General features: G+C 36.5%; 1 protein-coding gene across 1 annotated transcript; it reads left to right on the top strand.

The window, feature by feature from the left end:
• Positions 1 to 1,751: 1,751 nt before the first annotated feature.
• Positions 1,752 to 27,052, top strand: LOC131168662 (uncharacterized). The gene is made up of 19 exons (XM_058128272.1): positions 1,752 to 2,873; positions 3,161 to 3,232; positions 3,336 to 3,540; positions 3,661 to 3,769; positions 4,907 to 4,999; positions 5,159 to 5,240; positions 5,325 to 5,384; positions 5,465 to 5,517; positions 5,603 to 5,780; positions 14,397 to 14,433; positions 14,520 to 14,607; positions 14,823 to 14,880; positions 14,974 to 15,030; positions 15,158 to 15,400; positions 25,101 to 25,165; positions 25,269 to 25,325; positions 25,419 to 25,512; positions 26,470 to 26,610; positions 26,694 to 27,052. The coding sequence occupies exons 1-19, from the start codon at positions 2,106 to 2,108 to the stop codon at positions 26,799 to 26,801; spliced, it is 2,568 nt and encodes an 855-aa protein (XP_057984255.1). The 5' UTR covers positions 1,752 to 2,105; the 3' UTR covers positions 26,802 to 27,052.
• The last annotated feature ends 762 nt before the right edge of the window (positions 27,053 to 27,814 follow it).

Here is a 27,814-nt window from a genome sequence, read left to right as displayed (position 1 = left end):
AGGCAACAATCTCTCCAATATTAGCACTTTTAAAGTCATGCTCGCTCAAAAATTCAAACTAAAGGATCTTGGCAAATTGAAATATTTCCTTGGCCTCGAAGTTGTTCGCTCTCACACTAGCATATATCTTAATCAACGAAAATATGCTCTTGACATCCTCATTGATAGCGGTCATCTTGGTACTCGTCCTGCCCACTTTCCTATGGAACAAAGTCTGCAGCTCAATAATACTGATGGTGATCTTCTCTCCGATCCAAGCTCGTTTTGGCGACTTGTTGGACATTTGCTATATCTCACCATCACTCATTCCGACATTGTATTTCCAGTCAATATTCTCAGTCAATTTATGCACTAGTCCAGACAACCACATATATGATGCTGCTGTATGTGTTATTTGATACATTGAGGCCTCTCCAGGACAAGACTTATTTTTTCCTATTAGCAACACTCTTTAAGTCTCAGCCTATTCTGATTTGGATTGGGCTAGTTGTCTCCTCACTAGCCACTCCATCACTTGTTTCTTCATTCAATTGGGCATTAGTCCAATTTGCTGGTGCACTAAGAAACAACCTAAAGTGTCTCGTTCCTCCGCCGAAACTGAGTACCAGGCGCTTGTTTCCACTACTTGTGAACTTACATGGCTCAAAACTCTTTTAAATGATCTTGGAGTACCACATTCCCAACCTATGCTCTTATATTGTGACAACCAAGCGGCTCTTCACATTGTCCAGAATCCTGTTTTCCACGAACGTACCAAACATATAGAAATTGATTGTCATATTGTTCGTGAAAAGTTACAGGCCGACCTCTTCTTCACTAAGCATATCCCTATTCACAGTCAGCTTGTCGATATCTTTATTAAAACTTTGGGTTGTGAACATTTCCAAGACTTATCACCCAAGTTGGGCATTACGGATCTCCATGCTCCAACTTGAGAGGGAGTATTAGAGAAATATACACTTTCCATCTTAGCAAAATATACTTATCATTTTTTCTCTTTCCATTTTGTCCATTCTCTCATATATATATATATATATATATATATATATATATATATACACCCTTGTAATATTCAATAATTAATACAGAGGGAAAGTCTTTCATTCGTAATTCTCATGTATATATACACCCTTGTAATATTCAATAATTAATACAGAGGAGAAGTCCTTAATTCATAATTTGACATAGACAAAAAAAACTTGTACACAAATAAATAAATGAAGTTATTTGATAGGGATATATGGCAAAAAATAATAAAAAATAAAATTTATTTTTTGTATGATTTTTAAAAATCATAAGCCTTACCCGTCGAGGCTTGAAATTCAAACTTTAAATTTGAATATGACTAAATTTAAATAAAATATAATACAAAATTTTACGTAAATAACTCTGTTCAAAGATATATGCATTTAAATCAAATTAATATAAAATCATACATTCAAGTTCCAAAAGTAACGTAAATATAATGTAAAATGTTATTTATGAAATTATTAAAATTTTTTTTATAAATTGAGATTAACTTATGCATACACATTTAAATTTGGTTTTTTTTTTTGTTTTGGATAATAAACATATAAAGACATAAAACTATCGAATTATAATGATATAGGAAAAATCCCTATTTAAAAATGCCACGTTAATCTATAGAGATGGACTGGCTGGTTTTATGGTCCTTTAAAATTTTAATTTTTAATTAATTCACAGAAAGTCTAATAGGTACAAATCTGCGGTTGCCTTCCCTATTTCTCTCTTCGCTCGTTGGCCAGCTCCACCTTCCTTTCACAGCAAACCTTTCACATTTCCCTACGTTTCTCTTCACTGAAGAAAATCAGTTCCAAAACCCTGATCTCAAACTACTCCGTGAATCCGTATACTGTTCGAGTTTCGATTTCTCAATCCAGATCCCTGGAAAACTAAACAACTTTCCTGTAATTTCTATCTCGCATTCAGTCCATGGCTTCACGCTCCAATGTCGTCGTCAACCCTATATTCTAGGGTTTCGATGTTTCGTGTTCTTCTGCATATCTCTGTTCATCGAAGGTGTACTTGTTTGTGTGGTTTTTGATGTTTGTGCTCTCGGCAGATCCCGGAACTGTGTCACAGCTATGAAGCGGGAGTTAGCTTTTGTGTTGGAGAACCAGTCTCAGCTCATTGGTTCGCCTAGTCGAACTCGGGGATCGAACGTTCAGAGCAGAGAGGTTAATGGAGTTTCGGAGGACTTTAGCAAGAAGAGATTGAAGAATTGTGTTGGGCGCGGGTCCGGGTCCGGGTCCGAGCTGGATGGTTCGATTGATCAGGCACACGCAGGGGAGTTTCGGATTAATGGATGTAATGGGGCTTCCGAAAGTGTGCAGAAGAAGAGATTAAAGATTTCGACATTGAAGGATGAGCCAAATGATGTTGCAGTAGAGTGTTTGATTGAGAAGGAATGTGCAACTGAGAAGGTATCCAAGTGCGTGAAACCCACGGGTGAGGAGGAGCCAAACGGCGAGTTTGTGCAGTCACCTATCAAGGATGGAGTCTCCATGGGAGCAATTGTTTTATTTAATGGTAAAAGTGATGCGGAGGATGTTTTTCTGGAGAAGCCTGTGAGGAGGTTTACTCGCTCAGCTTTGAAGCCAAAGTTAGAGCCAGTAGAGGATTTGGTCTCCCGACGTGGTTCTGGTCTAAAGGCTGTTGCTAGGAATGAAGCGCTTATGAATGATGACGACGAGAATAGAACCGAAGCAAAGGCGTCAAGAACTCCCAAGAAGAATCTGGAATTAAAAATGTCAAAGAAGATTGCACTTAATGATATTCCATCAACTGTTAAAGGGCTACTGGGAACTGGTTTGCTTGATGGACTGCCAGTCACTTATATGGCAGGTAAAAAGGTAAACATGATACCCAATTTCTTGCTTGTTTATTTGAGGCCCAGTGAGATGCATTATCTAATGCTTTTTCTCGTATTTTAAATGAAAATAACATGAATGCTAGTGCATATCTGTTTGATCTGTCTGAATTTTTAAAATTACTCTGAATTCAGGGCAAACAAAGAAAAAAGAACGAAAAACAAGAGAGCAAAAATGCAGAAAAAGTGATAGCAATACTATTTCTGTTGCATAGAAATAATAGTTTATATTCAGATTAAGGCTAGTTTTTATTTGTGCTAAACTTATAGGGATTGAGGCTTCGTGGAACAATTAAAGATTCTGGGATCTTGTGTTCATGCAACTTGTGCAAAGGATGCTGGGTTAGTATTGTTCATTTCTTTATCGTACTTCAGCATACAGGGTAATTCTACTGAGCGTATTCCTATAATTTATTGTATTCTGTTTTTTCTTTATCCTTTCCAGGTTGTTACTCCTGCACAATTTGAGCGTCATGCTTGTAAAGTATACAGGCGTGCTGCTCAGTATATTTGCTTTGAAAATGGAAAAAGCTTCCTCCAGGTGTTGAAAGCATGTAAAAATTGCCCTCTTGACACATTGGAAGCAACAATTCAAAATGCTATTGGTTCTTTGCCTGTTAAAGAGTCTACGATTTGCCAGAGTTGCAAAGGTGAGCTTTGCTCTAATATTCTTTGATTTGTTTAATGTTTGGTTGCATATAAGTTAATACTGTGTTGATAATGTCAGTTACTAGAATTATTTGACGGTTATGATGTTCTTTTGGTTCTAGGGTCCTTACCTGCTTCCTGCGCTGCAAAAAGCAGGTTGTTATGCAATTCCTGCATGAAGTCAAAGAAATCTCACGTGAAGTTAACTCATACAATTGGTAAAGAGTCAAGGTATTCTTTGTTTAAGAGTTACTTTCTGCAATAGTGATATTTGCATCTCTTTTTGCTGGAATTTTGGTCTCTGTTTATTCTTGGGTTTTCTTTTTATTTTCTCTTGCTTTGTTTTGCTAAATTAGATTCACAATATATAGTTACATATGGTGATTTTTCTACATTTTAAGATTAAAGGACCAGGAAAAGATTTTTAAAAATCTTTTTTGGCAGTTGTATCACTCCATTGGCAAAATGTAATACTGTTGCCTTGTTGTTCCTTTATGACCCTGGACCTTGAAGAAATATTAGATGAAAATCCTGCAAGTTTTAATGGCAGGCACTCTCTTTTGCTTTCCTGCCCAATCCATATAGGATTTTATAGGGCATAGCTTTTCCTCCAACCCAACTTCCCAGCCCTTTGAACTTCTTTGGAAGGCCAGAGTCCAAATACTTCGTGCAAAGTGACAGCTACACGATCTCTCAGCAGTATTACTAAAAATTAAATGGATCCATATTGGGTGGATTTTGCATTACCATACATGCATGCACAATTGATTAACTCTACAATTCCTTAAAGTTGAGCTGTTCCTTACATCTACAAATTCAAAAAAGAGTGCGGATTAGTCATGAAACATTTTCATTGACTTTGATCAAATTCAAAATGGTTAATACAAGGCGAGTGTTTGTATGAAATCTAACAAAGTTATTTTTTGACTTCAATGGAAGTGAGTGCTAGATTTGGAGACCCCAAGAAAGATCTCTGTATTTTGTTCTTATCTCTTGCTTATTTTTGAGTTCTTGAAGAAAAATAGTACTTAATGAATTTCTTTCACTTATGGAAAACAGATAGCAATTGTAACAGTTTTTACACCATTCCTTCATGGACAAATGATTTAGCTCCATCCTTAATTGCTTGAGACTACATTCGGATAATGCAGGGCAATATCTCTCAACTTTTATTTTTTATTATTTTTTACTCATATATTAGATATTCCAGTATTCCCTGCTATATATCTGAAGCTCTGAGCAACATGATGGTGCCAACCATAATGAAACACACAAGGATGTAATTTAAAATGTTTTGCGGTAAGCATACTAGTTTGGCATCTGAATATCGCTTTCCCTTTTGTTGCATTTCCATCTGGATTATTTCAGGTTGCCAAAACGAGCTTTGATTTCAAAATCATCTAAACATGCTTTGGTGTCCATCTCTTCAAAAAGCAAGAGTCAGTGGAAGATAACTAAAAAGTTAGTATCTATTTTCTTAGTGATCCGTGTTTATGTGGCATAATTTTGGACTAAATTTGGTTCTTTTTTCTTTTCTTAAAGAACTTATTTGGGAAGTGATTAATTTTGTTTTGGTTGGCTCTGCTCCCCTACCCTCTGAATATTTTTCCTCCCCTCAAGGCATCAGCGGCTGCACAAGTTAGTTTTTGAAAAAGGTGGATTACCTGATGGAACTGAATTAGCATATTATGGGCATGGACAGGTATTGGAGGAAGATGACGTGTTGAAAAATAATTATTTGTTTGTTTATTAATTTATTCATTTTAAAGCAATTTCTTGGTGGCAGAAATTGTTGGAGGGATATAAAAAGGGCTCTGGGATATTTTGTCATTGCTGCAATTGTGAGGTACTTCGGTTCTGATTAAACTCCAGATCTTTGTGAATACTTTTCTCAGTTACTTTATTTGCTTTATTTCTACTGAGCAGGTTAGCCCCTCTCTCTTTGAAGCTCATGCTGGCTGGGCTTCTCGTAGAAAACCGTGAGTCCAATGAATATTCATCAGCTTTACATATAACTTTTTATTGAAAAATGTCAATTTATTTACAGAATTTTCTTTTTGGCAGCTATCAGTACATTTACACATCTAATGGGGTGTCTCTCCATGAATTGGCAATATCTCTATCAAAAGGCCGTAAATTTGCTCCAAGGGATAATGATGACCTATGCATCATTTGTGCAGACGGTGGGAACCTTTTGCTTTGTGATGGATGCCCAAGGGCCTTTCACAAAGGTGATTTCCGGGTATTTTCATCGATATTGCCTTATCACCTATTTAACTGGTTTAATTGGTCAGATGAGTGGAGAATTCCATAATAGTCGGTAATTTCTAGAATGTTAATTGGCTGGCAGAAAGTGAGAACTGAGAAGTCTTAAATTTTGATGCTCCAAAAGTACGGAAATTTCGACAAAAATTTCGATTTTGATGTCAATTTCGATTTCGATTTGAAAAAATAACGAAAATTAGTAGTAAAACATGGAATTCTTTGTGAAACTTTAGAAATGGTTAACAAACATAATAATATAAGTTTTAGGACTAATATATTACAAATTAAATACATTTATGTTTTGTACGGGGTGGAAAAGTTGTAAAATAGTATGTGTATCAAACTTATTTGTAAGATAATATACATTAAACATATTTAGTTAATACAAATGAAATTCATAAATCATTTAAATATTATTTATTATACAAATAATGATAATTTAGACATGAATAGTTAAATAAAATGTTACTGTTGGTTTATTTTTTCATAAAATTTTGAAAAGACTTGTAATAATCTTTTGTTTCGATAAAATAAATCAAGATAGAAATTTCACTTCACTCCTAAATTTCTCATTTGAATTCTGATGAAATTTCATCATATAGTTAAAATTTCGCAAGTTACGCTAAAATTTCAAGATTTCGATAAATTTCGGATGATTCGTTGAGATTTCGATGGAAATTATGCAAGACGGAAATCGACTACCATTTCGATTTCAAGGGTGACGGAAATCGGAAATTTCGACAATTTCGTGGAAATTTAAGACCATGATTGCATTGGCAATTGGCATGTGAACTGTGAACCCATTCATATTTATATTAGAGAATCCTTACAAGATAAATTTATTTATGGGATTGAATCTGTCAGAAACAAGTTTGTAAGTCAAAATAAGTTGAATTTTGCTGAGTTGGGCAGAAATGGCTAGTTCAGTCCTCTAGCCATGCCTACTTTTAGATATTTGAACATTCATTTTTTGTGTTGATAAGCAAAGCAAAGATTCCTTTTGGCACCAAGGGGCTGTAACCCTAGTACAAGAACGAATATTTCTAGTAGAGAGAATCAAAAATGCTGCCCATTGCACCAGAACTACAAAGCTATGATCCAATTATCATTTACTCTGCTGACTGACAGTTCAGCCCCTCCAAAATCTCTTATATTTCTTTCCCTGGTACCAGCAGAAAAATGATTTGAGAGATTAGCTGTATAAGTTTCTTTCTTGATCTATCTGCCTGTATACCATTCCAAGCCCCCAGTCTTTGCCTTCATAGACCCTGCTGCTACTCATAGCAACTGCAGAGTTCCAGGAGTTCCTGGTCCAACTACAGCTGATGAGGATATGTAATGCTAACTCATATTGTTCCATGGTCAAAATTCTTTCCCACATTGTTTCCCAAGTGTATAGAGCTACTTCTGGAGGAGCTTTAGTTTTCCCAATGGCTTTCTAGAGGAACTCATACAGAGTCATCTACAACACTCTGATAAATCTGCATAGAAGGATTAAGCCTCATAAATCTCCTTTTTAGACCTCTTCCACATTACCTCATCCTCCCTACCTTTATGATTTGTTTCCCAACAACATATTGGTGATGATCCTTTTTTTACATAAATGCCACCTGGGCAGTTGCTTTCATGAAAATGAAATTGCAAGTGAATTGGCTCTTCTTTCCTTTTGGGTAACACACTTCAACAGTGATGTTATCAGTCGACGTTTCGATAGTGATGTTATTAGCAGACACTTCAACAGGAATGCTATTAGTGGACTTTAAACATATATGTGTTGTTTTTAAGGAAATTCAAATAGTATAGTTTGTTGGTTTAGGATCTGTAGACTTGCCTTTAACCCATTAGCTGGACTTGCCTCTTTGATTCATCATTTATTTTGTTTTGTGAATTGTGAACTATTATTTTCCAATTATGTGTTGCCTTTTATGTTATGTGGACTTCAATATGCCATTGTGTGCATGGGTATTGGATTCATGTAATCACACTAGGATATGGGTGTATAGTTTTCCGATATGGAAATTAAGATTGAAATTGATTGTGTCGTTGCAAAACTTGAGAAAAATGAAGACAAGCCATTTAAATTAGAAAGTGTTGTAAAGTTAGAGATGGAGGCAAACATAAGAGAAGAAGTGAAAAAGAGAAGAAGGAAAGAGAAAGGCGGTGGTAGTTTCCTGAAGTTATGTTCAGCTCCAAGTCTCCCATTCTATATATTAATAATAAAAAATCTTGGAATACAAAAATATCCCTAGTTACACCTCATCATTACTAAAATAACCTAATTCTTCTTACACTCATTTTCAAGCTGGAGGTGTATAAATATCACCTAACCCTCAGCTTGGTACAACCCCTAGACAAAGTAGGCTTAAATAAAGCCTTCGTGAAAACATCGCCTAACTGTTCCATAGATTTCACAAATGGAATCCTTACAACCTTCTTCAACACTGAATCCCTCATAAAATGGCAGTCAACTTCAATGTGCTTTGTCCTCTCGTGAAACGATGGGTTGCTAGCAATATAATGGCAGCTGGATTATCAAAAAATATATCTATTGTCTTCTTAACCTAGAATCCCATCTTTGACATAATAGACTTCAACCACATAAGCTCACTTTCAGTATGAGCCATAGCTCGGTATTCCGCTTCAGCACTAGATCTAGCTACAATAGTTTGTTTCATGCTACACCAAGTAACAATATTACATCCCACAAATGTATAGAATCTAGTAGTTTACCTTCGGTCATCAAATGAGTTAGGTTAATCTGCATCAGAGTAACCCATGATCTCATAGTTTCTATTACATATACACTTTGGCCACTACTAGTGGTGATGATAATGATGTCATGAACATAAACTGCTAGAAGCATGACACTTGTCTCATTTTGGTGAACAAAGATTGAATGATCAGAGTAACATTGAATGAAACCAAATGCCGAGATTACCTCACTAATTTGTCGAACTAGGCTCAAGGAGATTGCTTAAGCATGTGAATAAGGGATAAAGACAAAGGTCATTGACAAGGCAAAAGAACTCATAGGACTAGGAAGTTGTTGAACGGAAACAAAATGAGCAATATGGTAAGCAATTAATGAATATTGAGTACATATTTGAGTACCTTTCCATTGTGCAATTGGCAAATCCAAATCACACTAGGATGGTTCTCTAGAACTAGAATTTGAGACATGGAGGGCAGAAGAGGTAGCTGCATAGTGGTAGCGATGTCTTTGCCTATTTTCTGTCGTTCATGAACCCTCAATTGTTTCTTTGGCTCAATAATTCATGGATTTGGAGGAGGATCAAGATTTTTCTCTAGAGAGATAAGGGTAGGGATTAGAGGACTAATGCATAAGGGGGAGCTAAAAATCATTGATGGGCATCCAAAATGCATTTGTTCAATGAGTACCTAGCACTAGAGAAATTTAGTTTTCCTTGAAAAAAGGTAACGTCTACACAACATATTTCTTGTGAGTGTGGGGATCATAAAATATATATTCTTTTTGGGTTCTTGAGTAGCCAACAAAGAAAGATTTAACAACAAAAGGAGAGAAATTGTCCTAACCCATGTGTGGAATGTGAATAAACCATGTGAACCCTAAGACATGAGGCACAACAGAGAACATGGATGTTTTTGGATACACAATAGAGATGGGAATTTGCCCCCTAAGATTACTAGAAGTCCTATTAAACAAAAAATTAAGCTGTAAGAAGAGCATCGGTCCAAAGGATTTGAGGAGCATGCATATGAAAGAGCAGGGACCAAGCTATGTCATAAATATTCATTTAGCTACTCCATTTTGCCAAGGACTATGTACACATGATGTTTGATGAATAATTCCTTTGGCTAAGAAAAAATTTTGAAGCTCATTTTGAACAAATTCAAATGGATTATCAGATCAAAGAATTTGAATACTAATGCCAAACTGGGTTTTTATTTCCTCATATAATTGAGAAAATACATTAAGAAATTTAGACCCGCCTTTTAACAAATAAATCCAGGTCATACGCAAAAATAATCCACAAAAAACGCAAAAATATTGATGACCAGTCAAATTCTTGACTTTATATGGTCCTCAAATATTTGAATGAATAATAGAAAACAATACTACGAGACTCAACTCTAGATGGAAAAGATGTCCTTGTTTGTTTTCCTATTTGACATGTACAATACTCAAAACGGGAAATAGACTTGAACATAGGAAAAACTTGTTGCAATTTTTGAAGTAATGGAGGACCTAAACGAGCATGCCATTGATCTAGAGAAATGCCATGGGTAGAAATTGAAGTAGCTATATGATAAGAACTGGAGCTACCACAACCACCATCGAAATAGTGCAACCCATCATTCTCTAGCTGCCCACCAATCCTCTTCTTTGTCTAGAGATCCCGAATAACATAATAAGATGGAGAAGGTCATAGAACAATTATGAGATTTAGTTAATTTACTAACTAATAAAAGATTCAAGGGAAATTTACGCACATATATCACAGAAGATAGAGGAATAGAAGGAAATGGAAGAATATTGCCACTATTAGAGATTGGTGTGTAACTGAACCATCGACAAGAGTATCCTTGGAGTGTAAAGTAGTGGGTTTTATGGAATGAAATAAATTAGGACTACTAGTCATATGTGAGGTGGCACTAGAGTCAATAACCCACGGCGAGGAGGATGAAGAGGCTAGAAGCTCGGTTGTACCTAAATGGGCCGCAGTAGCACTAGGTGTAGAAGATTGAGTTTGAAGTTGTTGAACCATGCGAAGAAGATTGTTATGCTCTTCTTGGGACACGGTAGACAATGTAATCAACTCCCTAGTGGTGAGGCTAGGTGCACTAGAAGTGTCAACCATAGAATCATCCTCGACAAGAGACTTATTGGCCCAAGTAGGTTTCCATATAGATCTCAACATCAATCAATAGTATGATTGTCCTTGCCACAATGTGTGCAAATGCAATAATGGCCATGATGAACTCCTTGTCTTGATACAGTATTTTTGCCACATCCACCATCCAAACCTCTTCCTTGTCCTTGGCCAACATTTCCTTGGCCATGGTTAAACGTATTGCTAACCATGGTTGAACTATCACTTGAAGAAGCTTGAGAAGAAGATTAAGCCATCTTTCTTGATCCGTTGGATTCTAGCATATGTTTCATTCATAGATAGAATGGATTCGCCCGCAAGAATCTGATCTCAGATGGAATGGCATTGGACATACTTAGGTGTCCCTTTGGGGGGTAACCCTAGAGCTATAGATTTTTGGAACCCTATAGTGGAAAGGGTAATGAAGAGATTAGATGGTTAGAAGGGAGTCCTCTTTTCTCTTGGGGAAGAATTACTTTTGATTTAGGCTTATTTCTTGTCTGTCTTTAAGATTCTGGTGGGGATTGCTAGCAAGCTCGAGAGGATCATGAGAGAGTTTTTGTGTGTTTTTTTTTTTTTTGGGGGGGGGGAGGGGGGGTGGGAGGAGTCATAGGGACCATTTAGTGAGTTGGAATGATTTTTTTAGATCTAAAAAGGAGGGGGGCATGGGTCTTGCCAAGTTGGTGTCTAAAAACACCTCTGTTCGAGCTAAATGGCTATATCACTTCCTTACAGGAGAATTGTCCTTTGGCACAAAGTAATAAGAAGTAAGTTTGGGATGGATGAGAACAGGTGGGATACCAAAGCTAATTTAAGATTTTCTTTGGGGAGTCCATGGAGATCCATTTCTCAGACTTATCCTTCTTTCATCATCCCTCACACTAAACTTGAGGTGGGGAGGGGTTCTCATATTTGTTTTTGTAAAGAACCTTGGCTGGAAAATGCATTATTTTTTACTTCTTTCCCTCATCTATTTCATCAAAGTTATGAACAAAATAAAGCCATTTTTTCTTGTTGGTGAATTGAGTAGTCCTTTGGTTTCCTGGAATCTTCAATTTAGGAGACCAATGAATGGTAGGATGACGGTGGAGTTGTCATCTTTGTTATCTTCATTGAGTGGGAGTAATCTTTCTTTGGGGAGGGATGTTCATTCTTGTTCTTTGGACCAATCAGATGTATTTTCTTGCGATTTTTTTTTTTTGAATTTTTGATTTGTTCCCACTTTTCTTTCCTGCCATGCTCTACTATTTGGAAGGCTAAGGTTCCCCCTAAAATAAAGGCATTCACTTGGTTGGTTGTGCTTAGTAAGGTTAAATGCCATTAGGAGACCTATGAAGGCTTTCTCACCTGATGTATGCATGCTCTGTTACAAGAACTCTTAAGACAACTCACCTTTTTTTGCAATGTGAATTTGCTTGGAGTATTTGGAATAGGCTTTCTGGTGTTATGAAAGCCGGGCTTAGGGAGAATATTTAGAAATATCCTTTGCAGGTTTTGGAAGAAGAAAGGACAGGGCAGCTTTATGGAAGTGTGGCTTTTTCTCAGTATTATGTGGTTTATGGATGGAACGTAATACGTGGATAATTTCTGGGAAAAAATTAAGTCAGATGTTGGGTTGTGAAAAAATAAAGTATTTGGCCTCTTTGTGGTGTATTGGGTATGTATTTTTTAAAGAGGCAAGCTTACAGGAGCTGGAAAAAGATTGGAGGAACACATTGACTGGATGATTTTTTTTTTCTTGGGCATTTTTTATGTTTTTTGTTTAGTCTTGGAGTGTCTTAGCTTGTCTTGGGAGATTTCTCATTCTCCCTCCTGTAAATTCTCTTTCTATTAATGATATCTTTTTTTTTTTTTTTATCCCAAAAAATACTTATAAAAAAATAAATGCTGAGTTTCTGCCACATACCCTTTAGAGTGCTATAATTCTCACTGATTGATTTACCTTCATGGTCATATTTGAAAAAATTCTCATGTAGGTCATAAACATGAGTTTGATTTTTATCTTGTGAGAAGCTTTCATAAAGATCATCCCATATGGCCTTTGTTGTTCTATGAAACATCATGTTCACAGCAATTTGTGGCTCCATGCTATTCCACAACCACACAAGCAATATGTCATTCTCTTGCATCCAATCTTCATAATCCTTGGAGTCTGGAGACGGAGGAGAATGCAACAAATGTTTTGACTTTCCTTTCATGTTAATATGCACATGTATTGCCCGAGACCATAGCAGGTAGTTGGAGGATCCAGCCAATTTGATGGCTGTGATCTGTGCACTAACAGTATCAGTCGAAGCTGCCTTTTTACAGGCCATCAAAACCACCCCCCAATATGCTACAATAAGTGCACAATAGACTGGAATAAACACAGCAACCAATGCAAAATCAGGCAGCACACACGCACAGAGCAGAACTTCAGAACTTCAAGAAGGCTGCTGTAACTACAGAACATAAGTTACAAACTCCTACGAGGAATTACTTTATCATGCTGAAGTGGTCAGGTCCATAACAAGCACCGAGGCACTTGATAAACAACCTGGCAGCACAGCATCTACCCAACTAGAACTGAGTGCTGGCAAGAGCAGGATATAAAATCTTTGAACGCCAATAAAAAAATACCAGAAACTGATACAAGATTGCGTCAATCAATCACATACACACAGCATCACCATACTACAACCAATCAGCGAACAGCAACACAGCAACAGCAGATGCCAGAAACAGAATTTCACACAACAACAGCAGATAGCCGAAGCAGAGTGTAACTTCACATCAGAAAATCACCATGTACACACAGCATCCTGCCAGGGATGCTGCACAGCGAAACCAAGATGGAAAGTGACCTTAAACAACTCTCAAACCAACCAGAAAATCAGATTTGAGAGCTGATTAGGGAAAGATAAGAAAGAAAACGAGAAAACAGTGTCAAGAATAAAACTCAGGAAAAATCAGGTTTTGATGAGATTAATGCTTTGATACCGTGTTGTAAAGTTAGAGATGGAGGCAAGCAGAAGAAATGAAGAGCAGAAGAGAAGAGAAGAAGAAAGAAAGAGAAAGGAGGGAGGTGGCAGTTTCGTGGAGTCATGTTCATCTCCAGGTCTGACCTTTTATATATTAATAATAAAAAAACTCGAAAGACAAAAAGATACCACTACTTACACCACATAGTTGCTAAAATAGCCAATTTCCTCTAACAGAAAGCATGAAGCAAAAATTTGTCCTGACATTTTAAAGGTGGACATGTCATGAATCTGAGCTTGTGGACACTTTAGAGGCCTAATTTTATTAGTTTTTGACTTGGAAATTTAAATTTTTATTGCTTTGCCATTGTCTAATATGAGACTATTAATATTGAATATTCATCTTTAGTAAACCATTTCCTTGGACAGTTCAGGTCTTGGACCTTGTCCAAATGATTAAGTCATTCATTTTTATGGAATTATGCTCATGGCTATCTAACTCCATCCCCCCCCCCCCCTGCGGCCAAAAAAAACCTTTTCTTTCATCATCCTCTAATTGAATTTATGATTTAATTTTGGACATTGGATCACTGCATATTGTGTATACAGCTTGCATTTAATGTATGCTAACTTTTCTTAATGATGCTTGGTTATTTGATTCTTACCTGCTTTTGTCAATTGATGTGCTGGCATCATCTCCAAAGACTATGTTGTTCCACTTTCTTGGTCCTGTAAGCATGATCTGCCTGAGTTGATTGGTGTTTTCTTTCTTTTCTAAAGAATGTGCAAATCTGTCAAGCATTCCTCGTGGTGACTGGTATTGTAACTACTGCGAGAATTTGTTCCAAAGTGAAAGTTTTTTAGCCTGTAATCCCAATGCTGTGGCTGCTGGAAGGGTTTCAGGAGTTGATTCTATAAAACAGATAACAAAGCGATGCATTCGTATTGTCAAAAACCCAGATGCTGAAATCAGCGGATGCATGTTATGCAGGTGATGGTTAGATTGCCTGCTAACAATTTTGTTGTTCATTGGTTTTTGACTTTTTGCAATACGGGACTAATGTACTTAGCAAAATAAATAAAGGAAAATAAAAATAAGAACTATTGTTACATCTATCAGTGCTACTTCCATTAGATAACTTATTCCTTTCTTTAATTCCCTTTGTGTTGGCTAAAGTTTTAAGTTTTGAATTTTGTTGTGTGCAGAGGTCATGACTTTCATAAATCAGGATTTGGTCCTCGCACTGTTATACTTTGTGATCAGGTTCCCTCTCTTCTTTTAAAATGAACTATTATTAAATGAGTCTACCTTGGTTACACATAGTTCACTGGTTTACTTTGTCTTCATCTTTCCCAGTGCGAGAAGGAATTTCATGTTGGCTGTTTGAAGGATCATAAAATGGCAGATCTGAAGGTACCAGCATGAGCGACTCCAATGTTATATTTGTACTTAGATTATTTTGAATGAACAGTTTCCTTTTGTATCCAGTGTGTACTTGCTACTCTTTGTCTGGTTCAATTTGATGCTGCTTATACAACAGGAATTGCCAAAAGGGATGTGGTTTTGTTGCATGGATTGTAGAAGGATCCATTCAACTTTGCAGAAGTTGCTAGTTCGTGGTGCAGAGAAGCTCCCGGATTCTCTTTCGGATGTTATAAAGAAGAAGCATGATGAGGGAGGTTTAGATTCTGTTAATTTGGATGTAAGATGGAGGCTTCTAAGTGGAAAAATGGCTTCTCCTGAAATTAGGTTGTTGCTTTCAAAGGCTGTTGCCATCTTCCATGTAAGTGCTGCTCATGTTTATTCAAGTTCATTTATATAGTGGTAATCCCCTTCATGTGAGCTTCATCCTCAACATCATCATGGCTTTGATTACACCATGCAATCAATGTATTCTCCCTTGTACAGAAGTAGGCAGAAGACATGATTGTTCATCCACATGGAGAGCTTTCTGCCCCTTAATTATTCTATTCACTCTATAGCTAAGAAACTTCAATTATTTTTCTAAAGCAACCAAGGTACAGAGGGCCAAAGGATTTGTTCAGTCCCAAATCTTATTGGAGATGGAAATTGAGACAGCTTCATAGAACACAGTCTAGTTTCATTAGTTGAGTTGTCCATGCAATTGAATAAGTTATTTCTGACTCTGGGAGGAAACACCAAATACATTGCTAATGTGAGGAGATACTGACTACAAATGTTGTGTGAAAGAGTTTGAAACAAAAAAATATATGGTAAAAGATAAAGATCTATTGTTTCTAATGACATTAAGGCGTCTTTGGGTTCAGTTACTGTGTAGAAGATAGAACTTTCAGACTAATTTAACAGTGACATTTGATTGATATTTTAGAGCTTTTGGCATGGCTTGTAAGGCCTCCTTGCCTGCAGTTGGAGCTTCTGAAAAATTAATGCTGTAAACTGACCAGGGGACTGAAGGAACCTACAGTATCAATAACAAACATTGATGAATGTTTTTATTTTTATGCCTGAAATGCGTGGTGGTGGAAAGCTTGCTTCCAATTCATTTATTCAGGTGCTACCTAAGTTACTGATTGCTTATGGAATTGGGTACTACAAGCTGTTTTGGCTTTCTCTTTTTGCAGTAGATTCATAATTATACCGACTCTTATCGAACCTTGTGTTTTTGTGGTTATTGTTTTGTGCTGCTATGCGCTGTACTTTAGTTTTTGAGCAGAACTGTGGTCACATTCTATTTTGATGTTCAGGTTTATGTGGATAGAATTCATGTTTCTTGCTAAATTTAGATATTTCAATACGGGAAGTGTGCTATTACCAAGGTTATCAGAATTGGGATCCTACATAAGATCAATGGAGGGACTGATCCGGTTGTAGACTCAGATTGAGAATCGTAAGATTCTACTTTAAATGTAAAATGAATATTAAAAAAATCAATGTATATGGAATTTTATGACAATTCACAACAAAATAACTAGAGCAATCATTAACCAAAAAGAGAAAATTTCAATGAAGTTAATACATAAATTATTTTAAGAGATTGTTGATTCTCTTTTGAACAAAAAGATTAACGGCAAGAAAAGGAGAAAAACAGTGCTCTAAAGCTACTGCTGAATGATTATTTCTTTAAGTTTTTTAAGAAGCAAGTATGTTTCGAAGCCTACCTGGTTGTAGAGGACTGAGGTGCTCGACAGAAAGAAGAGGACTGAGGAGTGGAGTGACGATTGGTCTCTCGTCGAACACCAAAGAGCTGTTGAGCTGCTCGAGCACCGAAGAGCTGCTGTTCGAGTGCTAATCGAACACCAAAGGAAGGGTTACTGCTGATCGAATAATAGTAGAGGACTGAATGAACACCAAAGGGCTGCTGCTGAGTGCTAATCAAACACCAAAGGAAGGGTTGCTGCTGATCGATGACCATACTTCAAAGGGCTCTCTGGTTGTTGAACAAAAGTCAGGTGTTGGGAGCTATTTTACCTTAGATTTGAAGATTTTGGGCGGCCAAATGTAAACACTTTGGTCTCTTTGGGACAGTAAAAAGACATATTGGGCCTGATCATTAAAGCCCATAAAGGGGAAAAGCCCATTCCAAACAGCAATGTAGGATTGGTACAGTCCTAAATGTGATTCTGATTCTATGATTCTAACGAGTCTTGAACAGTTCTGCTAAGATTCTGCTGGAGTCTGATTTTTCTTACAAGTTGGATCTTTGGGGTGAAAATGCATCTTAGAACCATATGATTCTACGATCTGGATCGCAGTTTTAACAACCATGGCTTTGAGGTGATATAGTTGGAGATAGTCCAGGAAGACAATTTTATTAAAGATAAGCATAAACATTAGAAGCATAGTTTTAAAAATTTTTTGGGAGGGGGGGTGTAATGACTGTTACACAACATATCGGTGGCTTTCGAGATAGTTATCGTTCAATTCACAGTGTAATGGTCCGTTACAATGTTAGGTTGGTATGAATGATTAAAATAGGTTTTGAGCCTCTCGCCCCCACCCCCCCCCCCCCTTTTTCCCTCTATTGAAGCTTAGAAACTCAATTTTAAGTTGGCTTATTTTAGTTAGTGAGTTTTTATAACAGTGTTTTAAAAGGCGTTAGGCATGCCTCAATGCTTTTTCTACCCAAAACGCACCAAGGCATAATTATAAAGGCAAAAATCCCCAAAGGTGCGCGCCTTCTTGTGCTGGGCGTACACTTCGACCCGAAATGCGTGCCTTTTATGCCTTTACCAAAGATACATACGCATCATAGATTGTGTACAGAATGTGACAATTAGGGTTCTTGGTTGTTTGTTCGTTGAAATTATTCACGATCTTTGACATCATTTCAGATGATCAATCGACTCCAAATCTTCCTACTCTAGTGACTTTATCTTCTTGGGTGATCTCTCTTCATGTGAAGGACCTGACAGATCCTCAACACTTGAAGTCCTTCAGACCTCCAAATCTCCAGTGTCTTCTCTTATCTTCATGACCTCTATTTCATTCCTTCAGTAGAAATGCCTATTCAAGGACCTAACTTCCACTGCATGACATCTATCCCATCGCATTTGGAGATTGTTTGGCAGAAAGAGATCACGGGATCTAAGAAGCAAGTGAGGAGAGAGAGAGAGAGAGAGAGAGAGAGAGAGAGAAGATTCGAGAGATGCTGAGAGACGAGAGTCAAGAGACAAAAGACTGGAGAGATGTAGGACTAGGATCTGCTGTGGAGTTTATCTATGTGCATATATGTTAGAGACATGCGGCTCTTTTTAACCAAGAAAAGCACCCATGCTGAGATTTGAACTTGAAGTTCTGACTTTAGCCCCAGAGCCCTTATTAAAGTTATTTTGATAAAATTTTATATAAAGTTTAATATATATAATTTATTTATGTATTTTTAATAAAAAATTAAATTCCCAAAAGGCTTATACCTCAATGCCTTGAGGCTTATGCCTCGCCTTACTAGGGGAAAAATGCCTTGCCAGCCTTCGCCTTTTAAAAAACTATTTTATAAAGTGAAATCATAAGGTAGTCCCTATATTATCAACTAAAATCATTTTACTCCCTATTCTTGTAATTGGTATAATTAACGAGTTGAACTTATTAAATTTGTGTAATTAAAGTTGTCATTTCATGACTAGAGCTTATTTTTAATATATATGTTTTTTAAAAAAGTTGAGAGTATGCTCGTAGCAACTAATAGTAATACAATAAAATATAATGTTAGGGCAATATTCGTCACTGTGACAAGTTTCATTAATGGGGTTTAGCCTAGTTGGAATGACATGTAATTGTGTGAAATTAGTAAGTATAGGTCCTTAATCAATTAAAAATATAGGGATTAAAATGATTTTGCTTAATGATATGCGGAATTAGGTATCGATTTATAATTTTACTCCTTTTTATATATTTAAAAAATTCATTTTTGGGTTTGTTTTCCTCGACATTTACTATGCATTTCTTAATTAAAAATATGGGGATTAAAATGATTTTTGCTTAACGATATACGGAATTAGGGATCGACTTATAATTTTACTCCTTTTTATGTATTTAAAAATTCATTTTTGGGTTTGTTTTCCTTGACATTTACTATGCATTTTTTTTTAAATAACTAGCATTAAAATCAACCCAACTTTTTTCTTCCATTAAATTACATTGTTCATATTCTAAGTTCTTTCATTTATTATTTTTATGTTTTTTTTTTTACTCTTAATTTGGAGGCAAAAATACATTCTTCTGTTATGCATTCTTGTTATTGTTTATATATGAACATTCTATATTTTATTTTTTGGATAAAAAAATTCCATTAAGGACTTATAAAGTTCAAATAATGAAAGACTATATTTTATATTTCTTTGTATTTATGATTCCTTACTTTAAATTTCACTAATAATCAATAAAGTAGTGAAAAGTAGCAAATGCATGCATCTCCTGGCAATCATCAACTAAAGCTACCTAGATGACATCCAACGTTTGTAGTATATGTTATATATTGTTAGGATTCCCATATCAATTAGGATTTTTGTTGAATGTTAGGATTCACAAATCAGTTAGGATTTCTACTTGTGTCAGGATTCCCAAATCAATTGGGATTTCTATTTAATGTCATGTTGACTTTTCTTTATTTCCCTTGTTATTTTAGGAGTAGTTATTGGAGTTCATTGAGGACTTGGATTGGGATTTTAATTTAATGTTTACACACTCCAACTAGGAGTAGGATTCCCAAACCTATATGTATGTAAGCCTATGGGGCTTTTTCATTCAAGCAATAATATGACTTAGAGCCTTTGGCTAATTTGGAGGCAGATCCCCTCGAAGTGATCAGCCCTATTTTCTCATTATATTTTCCTTCCTTTCAATGTCTCCAATTTCTTCACGATAAAACCCTAGGTCTTAGCATATATAAAATTTACTGGAGACCATTTAAAGCGCTAATATGTAGATCAAAATATGTAAATTATATGTTCTCAATTTGCTAATGCAAAAATCCAATTCATGAATGTAGTTTTCATTACTATTTACAAAGAAATAGCCATGAGGCATCCAAGACCCTCATCCAGACATCCCTCTTATTAAAAAGGCTACAAAGCTCTAGCAACGAAAGAAATGAAGAAAGCTCCTCAACCTCTTGATCATTTGAATTCTTATGAAAATGGAATCCCAAGAAACATTATTACTATCAAGTAACACAAATGAAGACTTTGAATCATTATGAATCATGGAAAGATGAAAAAGGCATGGAAAAATAATAGACGAAGAAATATCACTCCGAGAAACAAATATGAAGCCACCACCCAATTTACACAGGAGAGAATAACAAAGAGTAAACATATGAAATAAGCCTCCTATAGCTTGAATAAGAATGTCTTGTACCTGTGTTAGCATGCCAAGTTTTCCCTTGCAATATAGTTGTAATTTTTATGCCCTTCGCTTCTTAGAGAATTGCCCTAAAAGTGATACGCCACAACTATTTAACAGCCAAAGCTAGTTTTTTGGGACTCCAACTTACCAAGACCCAATCCTCGTCAACCTTGGACCTACACTTCTTCCAATAAACCAAATGATCTCTCCTCTCCCATCCTTGACCAAAGAAAATCCCTTAGTCTTCTCAATCTTACTTGCTACCCTGACTGAAATTTTAAATATAGACAAATAATAAAGAGGGATGGCAGCCAGACATGCTTCAATAAGGGTGTGATATGACCACCTAATGAGAACAAAGCCCCCGTCCACCATCCTTAATGCACATTAGCCCCTAGGATCCCAAAAGACTAAAGATTTAGGAGTTAGGATTGCCACCCATAGGAACTTCTAAATAGTCAAAGGCCAATCTAGAACACCTCAATGAGCTAACTAATGGTATTGATGCCTTCTAATACTATCATGGGATTATATTTCATAAATGTCCTAATTCACATCCGTATGACCCGATATGGTCTACTAAGGTGTTGTAATGTTTGTTATGATCCATTACATGCAATTACTGTCAGCTTTTGTTATGCCTTTAGTTGTGAATCACTTCAACAGTTTTGTACGTCTAAAACACATTTCACTCTTTTAGAACTTGAAAATGGAAGATTGGAAATTGTTTTAAGAACCGAAACAATGTACAAAGGATGAGGGTAAGATGTCCTCTAGGCACAATGATCTACAACTAGAAAGATTATAATAGAGCTGCCTTCCAATCCCTTTGAAGATTGGATAGCAATAACAGCCCCCAAAACCAAAAAAAGGGGCCAAAATGAAGCCAAAAACACCACTTTATCCATAAGAGGCTAGGGCAAGTTGTGCGTGCTTTAAAGATTCATGCATTCCTCTCAATCCAAAGAGCCCATAAGATAGCAAATGCTGCTCCACTCCATAATGCAAAGCCCTTTCTACTTGAGCCAAAACCTTGATGCCTCATGAGCAAAAAATCTCCCACATTTCGGGGCGCCACCCAAACTTTGCTATAGTAGGAGAAAAGAGCATTCTGAAGATGTGATGCCACCTTACAGTTCAGAAAAAGGTGGACTTTTGTTTCGTTGTATCTGTGCTGCAGATCAAGCACATGTTAGGATTGAGAGACATGGTGGCTTCTTATCTTTAACATATCATTCGTATTAGTCATATTAAGAGTCACAATCTAGATAAATGTCCGAATTTCCAAGGAATCTTAGCCTTCCAATTGGTGTGGCTCCAAGGAAAGATGTTGGGACCTGGGAGAAGGGATTCTTAAGAGATGTGAGAGAAAAACAATTTTGAAGGGAGAACAGCCTAAAGTATCAAACTTTCTCATCCTCCCTATTGGAGGGAACAAACCGCCCAACACAAAAGGCAAGGTGGTAACTTTCATTAAGATTCCTAAAAAAATGGAAGTCCACAGAAGAGTCCCCTCAGAAGAGTTGAATGAGCTGATAGGTGCATTGTGGAGAGAAGAAAGCTTAAAAAAATGAGGCACCTTCAGCTCCAAAGAAACCTCGCCCACTCAAACATCCTCTTGGAAACAAACTGTAGAACCCTATTTATGTTTCCCACTTTGAAGCAAGTGAGGAAAAAAACTGACTCACCACCTGGGACATGATTGATGAGGGGCATGCATTAGAAATAATAACACTTCCTTTTGGCTCCCACCCATTTTGATGGAACCCATATTTACTTGTAATCACCTTGTGCCATACCTTGACAATTATTTACCAGGGAGATGTTTCTGGATACCACATTGACAAACCCCAGTGCCCCTTCGGCTTTAGGTCTACTAACAACCTCCCAATTAACTAAATGCCTTGTATTTTTCTCCCCATAACTGGGGAGGGGTTTTTGAAGTGCTAGATTTTGTAGTGTGAGGTGTTTTTTGGTGATTTGACCAACAAAACTTGAAGTTTTTGGAGCTAGGTTGGGATGGAAAGGAAGACAGTTTTCAGTGTTCATTCCTAGAGGTCCAAAAGGGGATGGATGTGGAAAATTTGCACTAGAATTCTGTGCAGTGGTAAGGGTTTTCTTGAATGAAAAGGATGTTGTTGGCCAAGATTTACAGATGGGCGATTGTTCTTGGAGCCAAGTAGTGTTGACAGAGAAGAATGAGATTTGTGATAGAAGTGGTTGTGTGAAGCAGTTGCAGCAGCAATGAGTGATGTGCCAGATATGGCAACGAGTGATGCAGTGGATACCGAAACAGGAGAAACAGCAGAATCAGGCAAGGCTTCAGCTGCAGGTGCATCCGCAGTTTGATCGTCCACCATCGGCAGGACATCTCTGTATGGAGACTATGGTGGCAGAGGTGGCTAGGGTTTCATTGGGGGATGGGAGTGCAGTGAAGGTGGGATGAGGTGGGTTGGGTTGCCTGACCATCAATTTGGATTTGGGCTGAATTTTGGGTCCCTTAGGATTTGAGAACTTGGACTGACTGAGAAAATGGGCTGTAAGTTCAAAAGTCTTTAGTGGTGAGCTCAATTTCCAGCACTATGGACCTTGAATAAAAGCCAGCAGTCACTTGAAGCTCATAGAGTCACTTGAAGGGATTTTGCTCACTGCAGTTGTTGAGGTTGATCAGGAAGACTAAGAAGTTCAACAATTAATAGATGAGATGGGTCAGTGTTTTTCCAGTCCTGGAGGTAATGAGGTTTGGTTGGATAAGGAGATGAGAAGAAATTGAAGACGGGAAGCGAGAACAAACAAACTTGAAGTGCTCCGTGAACTATGAGGGCAAGTGTTTAAAGAGGGGGTTTCTTACATGACTCATTAGTTAGGTCTTTTTTTAATTTTATTAATTATTTTATTTTATTTTTGCTTTGAGGATTGATCATCTTAATATCTCTTCGTTTATCATCAAGAAAAAAGATAGTTGAGAGACTGCTTCTCTCTTCTTATGCTGTTCAGTTAACCTCCGTAGATGGTGGAAGATCTTTTGGTTGTTTTTTTAGATGTTTGGGGAGTTGTAAGGATGCTTGTCATTGTGGAATGATGTGGGTTTACTGTTTTATGGGGTACCTGCTTGGAATGGAATGCATGGATTTTCCTGGACACTGGAAAGCAGTTGAATGTTTCTTTGCCTGGGACACTGTACTATATGCGGTGTCTCTTTGGGCTTTTTGCAGTGGGATGTTTTAAGAGAATTTGTTTTTGCAGAAGTCCAGCAGGTTTGGAGGGCCTTATTATCTAGATTGTGTTTTTTATTCATTTTGAGTCTATTTTTTGTTAGAAGGTATTTTTCCTTCTGTTTGTTCATTCCTTCTTACTCAAATAACATCTTTCTTATTAAAATAAAAAAAAAAGAAGATAAAAGAAAGAAAAGAAGAGAACAGAGGAAAAGAAGAAAAGAATGCCATTTTGTCTAAGAAGGGAAATAAGATTCCAAAGGGAGGGTTGTGTAGGCCATTCCCATTTCAGATGGCAAGTGATTTCTATTTTTAATTTCTAGTTTTTTCATGTATATATTCAGAAAAATTAGAAATACCATCTATCCATGTCTTACAACTTAATGAACCAAAAAATTACCAAATGTTAGAATTTGAATGATGTATTCCATTTCCCCTAGAAATCACATCTCCCTCCACCCCCCGTTCTGATTGCCTGCATTCTCATTCCCAATTACCAACTGCAGCCTCGATGTAAAACATTTAGGCTTGTTTATAGGTAGAAAATAATTTCATTTTTCCATTTCCATCTTTTTAAACAATTATTCTATTATGTTTTTCAAGTTATTCAACATTTACATGATGTTTTCCTAGTTTCCAATGACCTCGTTTGGAACTTGGAAAATGTGAGGGAAATGAAAGAAAAATATCAAGGAATCCACATTTTCATGTCTGGTTATCAAGGAAAGTGAGAAAGAAAATAAAAAATATATTAAGTCTATGAACGAAATTTTGATTTTACACATTAATTCTTAGTTTTTCTTAATTTTTAGTCATGCTAAAGTAAATTTTCATTTTTGATAGTATTTAATGGAGAAGGAAAATACAAAGGAAAATAAATTTTTTCCTCATTTTCCTTTCCTTTTCCCAAGCAAAATCTTTGATCCGAATAGACCCTATAAATCTTGGAAAACTAGAAAACAAGGTGATATTTATGTGGTTTTTTGAAAAACTTAAACTAGAAATGAAAATTGTTTTCCACAACTAGGCAGGCCTTACAATCCATTCCCTTCTCCCTCCTAAGATGCACTCATATTTATAATTTTAAAAACCTATCAGTTAACTAGCCTTTAGAAACTAGCTATTGAGTAGCCATTATTTGGGGAAGGGGCTATTCTGCTATTCAAAATATTTGAAATCTTCATCCTTTTAACTTTATTCTGTCTGTATTAGCTGGAAAACTTAAACACGAACAGCTTGCTGATGTGAAACTGAATGAATTATTGTCGGAACTTGAGTAATTAGTTGCCCTAATTTGATACCTTAGTTTTGATGCTGCTGTTATACTTTATTCACCGCTATGGGGTTCTTACTTGAATGAAACATTCATGAAATACTTGGACACGGAGGGGTACTGTCATTGCATTCATTAACTGAAACTTCTCTTATGCTTTTATGTTACAGAATTGCTTTGACCCTATAGTTGATTATACAACTGGGCGTGATCTTATCCCCTCAATGGTTTATGGGTGAGAGTAAAATTCTTTCCTCGGCAGCAGTCTGTTGACTCTCTTCTGTTTTAACTTACTGTTTAAATTTGACATGATCTGTCTCTGTCTCTGCCTTTCACAGAAGAAACATGGGTGGGCAAGAATTTGGAGGGATGTATTGTGCCATATTGACAGTCAAGTAAGAATAGATGTACATATTTTTTATATGAATCCTGGGTATCATTTCTCTGTAGGGTTAAGTATAATAATAGCTCGTTTATTGATTTTTCAGCTCAAATATTGTGTCAACTGGGATCCTTCGAATTTTTGGACGGGAAGTTGCAGAACTCCCCTTAGCTGCAACTAGTAAGGATAACCATGGCAAGGTGAGGGTAATACATGCTTGTACCTGCACACTAAACAAAACATACTTTCAGGAGTCTGCATGGTGGTGTTCCTCAGCTGGGACTGACCATTTACTTTCCCTTTTTCAATCTTTTCTGTGATCTGTGAAATAGGCTATTTATGTATTACTAAAAATCACTTTCCATTCCTGCCTATACTTCTCTCTGACTTTTTGGAAAGATACTTCTAGGATAAATTGGTCTGTTTGGTGTTGTGGTTAGTAGTTGCTGTTGTAACTCACAGTTGCTTTGTGACTAGAGGTTGTGGTTGAAAAATGCTATTGTTTGGAGCTTTTGCCAACAGCTTGTGTTTCTTTTTTTTCCGATTTTATTAGCCTTTGGCAACTGCCAACTGCAGAACTTAGACCATTACCAAACAGTTATAAAAGAACAATTTAGTGTTTGCCAAAATTGCTAAAATACCGACTGCAAAATCCAAAAGCATTTCAAAACACTAAACCACACACACACAGGTACCTGTGCAAGTCACCTATGGGTTCCTGTACGTGTTTCATGTTGTGCGCTTGTTTTCCTTGAAGTTACGTTGTTATCGGCTTTATTGAGTTTATATTTTATTTTTATGTTTTTCCTCTTTGCATGGAACTATCTTGTCCTCTATGATGTACGTTCACTTTCTTCTAATACACTTTCTCTCTATCACAAAAAAGAAAAGAAAAGAGATTGGCATTTTTTTTCTGGCAGAATTTAAAAACATATTTATGACTGAAAATCCTGAGTTGATGGTTGCGATTCACGGTTAGAAATCAATTATAGGTGTAGTGTGGCAATTTTTTGGCAGCTGTGAAAGCAGATGGCATAACTTGACTTTGGTTTTTTTATTTTTCCTCACTGAATGTTGTACATTCATCTTTGATTAGTTTTCAGGCTTGCATTCATAGTGCAATTTTTATGTTGGTTTTCTGATAGCTATCTTTATAGGGCTACTTCCAAGTACTGTACTCCTGCATTGAGAGACTGCTGGCATTCTTGAACGTGAAAAGCTTCGTTCTTCCGGCTGCAGATGAGGCAAAATCAATATGGACAGAAAAGTTTGGTTTTACGAAAATACCACCAGACCAGGTATGCCTTTTTGACTCTGAAATGCAATTTCGTATTCATGCTGGTGCAGTTGATGTTGCCCTCACATCTGATTTTTGTTGCAGCTTCGTAACTACAGAAAAACCTGTTTTCAGATGATGACTTTTAAAGGGACGTCAATGCTGCAGAAAATGGTTCCTGAATGTCGAATTATTCGCAAGAATGTGGAGTAGTGGGAGGCAGTTGTGTGGAGTATCAATCTCAGATGTAATGGAGAACCCATCATTTTTTTTGTTTCTTCAAGAAAAAAATTAAATATTCATCAACTATCAATCTCATATGTAATGGAGATCCCATATTTTTTTTGGTATCTTGGGAGTATGAGAGGAGATAAATTTTATATCTCTCTCTCTCTCTCAGATGTTCATTTTAAAGACACTGGCACCTAGTTTTGTAAAAAAGTAGATGAACCAAGAATTTCCCACACCCATCTTTTGCCATTTAGAGCAAGCAATGTCAAGGCCTCGATGGGGCTGACCGGCTTTCATTAGTTCTCCAGTAGATGTTTTCCAGTAAGTCGTAATTGAGAGCCAGCAGGAGCTCATACGGCATGCGCATGCATGCAGGTATTTTTCCCTAGTTTACTGGGATGGGAAATGGAGTCATCTTCACATGTCAACGCATGCGGGTCAGGCTGGTTTTTTTATCAGACAACAATCACACCCAACGCTCTCCCAATTAAAAATGGTCTGGCATTCAATATGGTTTGGCGACTGCATGGAAATGACTTCCAGCTTTCGACGAATGCCAGGTGTTTTACTTTGATAATTTTTGACTTCACCTATATCTGTAACTTTGAAAATGTTAGGGGAAAAATTATGAACGAATTTACTGTTTTATTTTTGGTTATCAACCAAAGTGAAAGAAGGTAAAATATGTAGCAAATGTATGAATAAAAAAAAAATTTTTTACACATAATCTAGTGTTTTATTATTTTCAGTTTCCAATCATATTACAACGGCCTTTTCATTTTTACTAGTATTTGGCCAAGGGTGGAAGTGAAATGATAAATGATTTTTTTTCTTATTTTTTTTTGTATGAAAAAAAATAAAATAAAATGAGAAAGAGAGAGAATAAGGTTACATTTTTTTAAAAAAATTAAAAAATAAATATAGTTTTCTTTTTTTGTTAGGAGCATGAATTTTGTATCTTGAATTTAAATTTAAGTGAATTTGAATAAAATTTA

This window comes from Malania oleifera, chromosome 11 (genome assembly GCF_029873635.1).
Source record: "Malania oleifera isolate guangnan ecotype guangnan chromosome 11, ASM2987363v1, whole genome shotgun sequence".
NCBI lineage: Eukaryota > Viridiplantae > Streptophyta > Magnoliopsida > Santalales > Ximeniaceae > Malania > Malania oleifera.
Note: the sequence above shows the minus strand (reverse complement) of the source record. Positions and strands in the feature narration are given on the sequence as shown.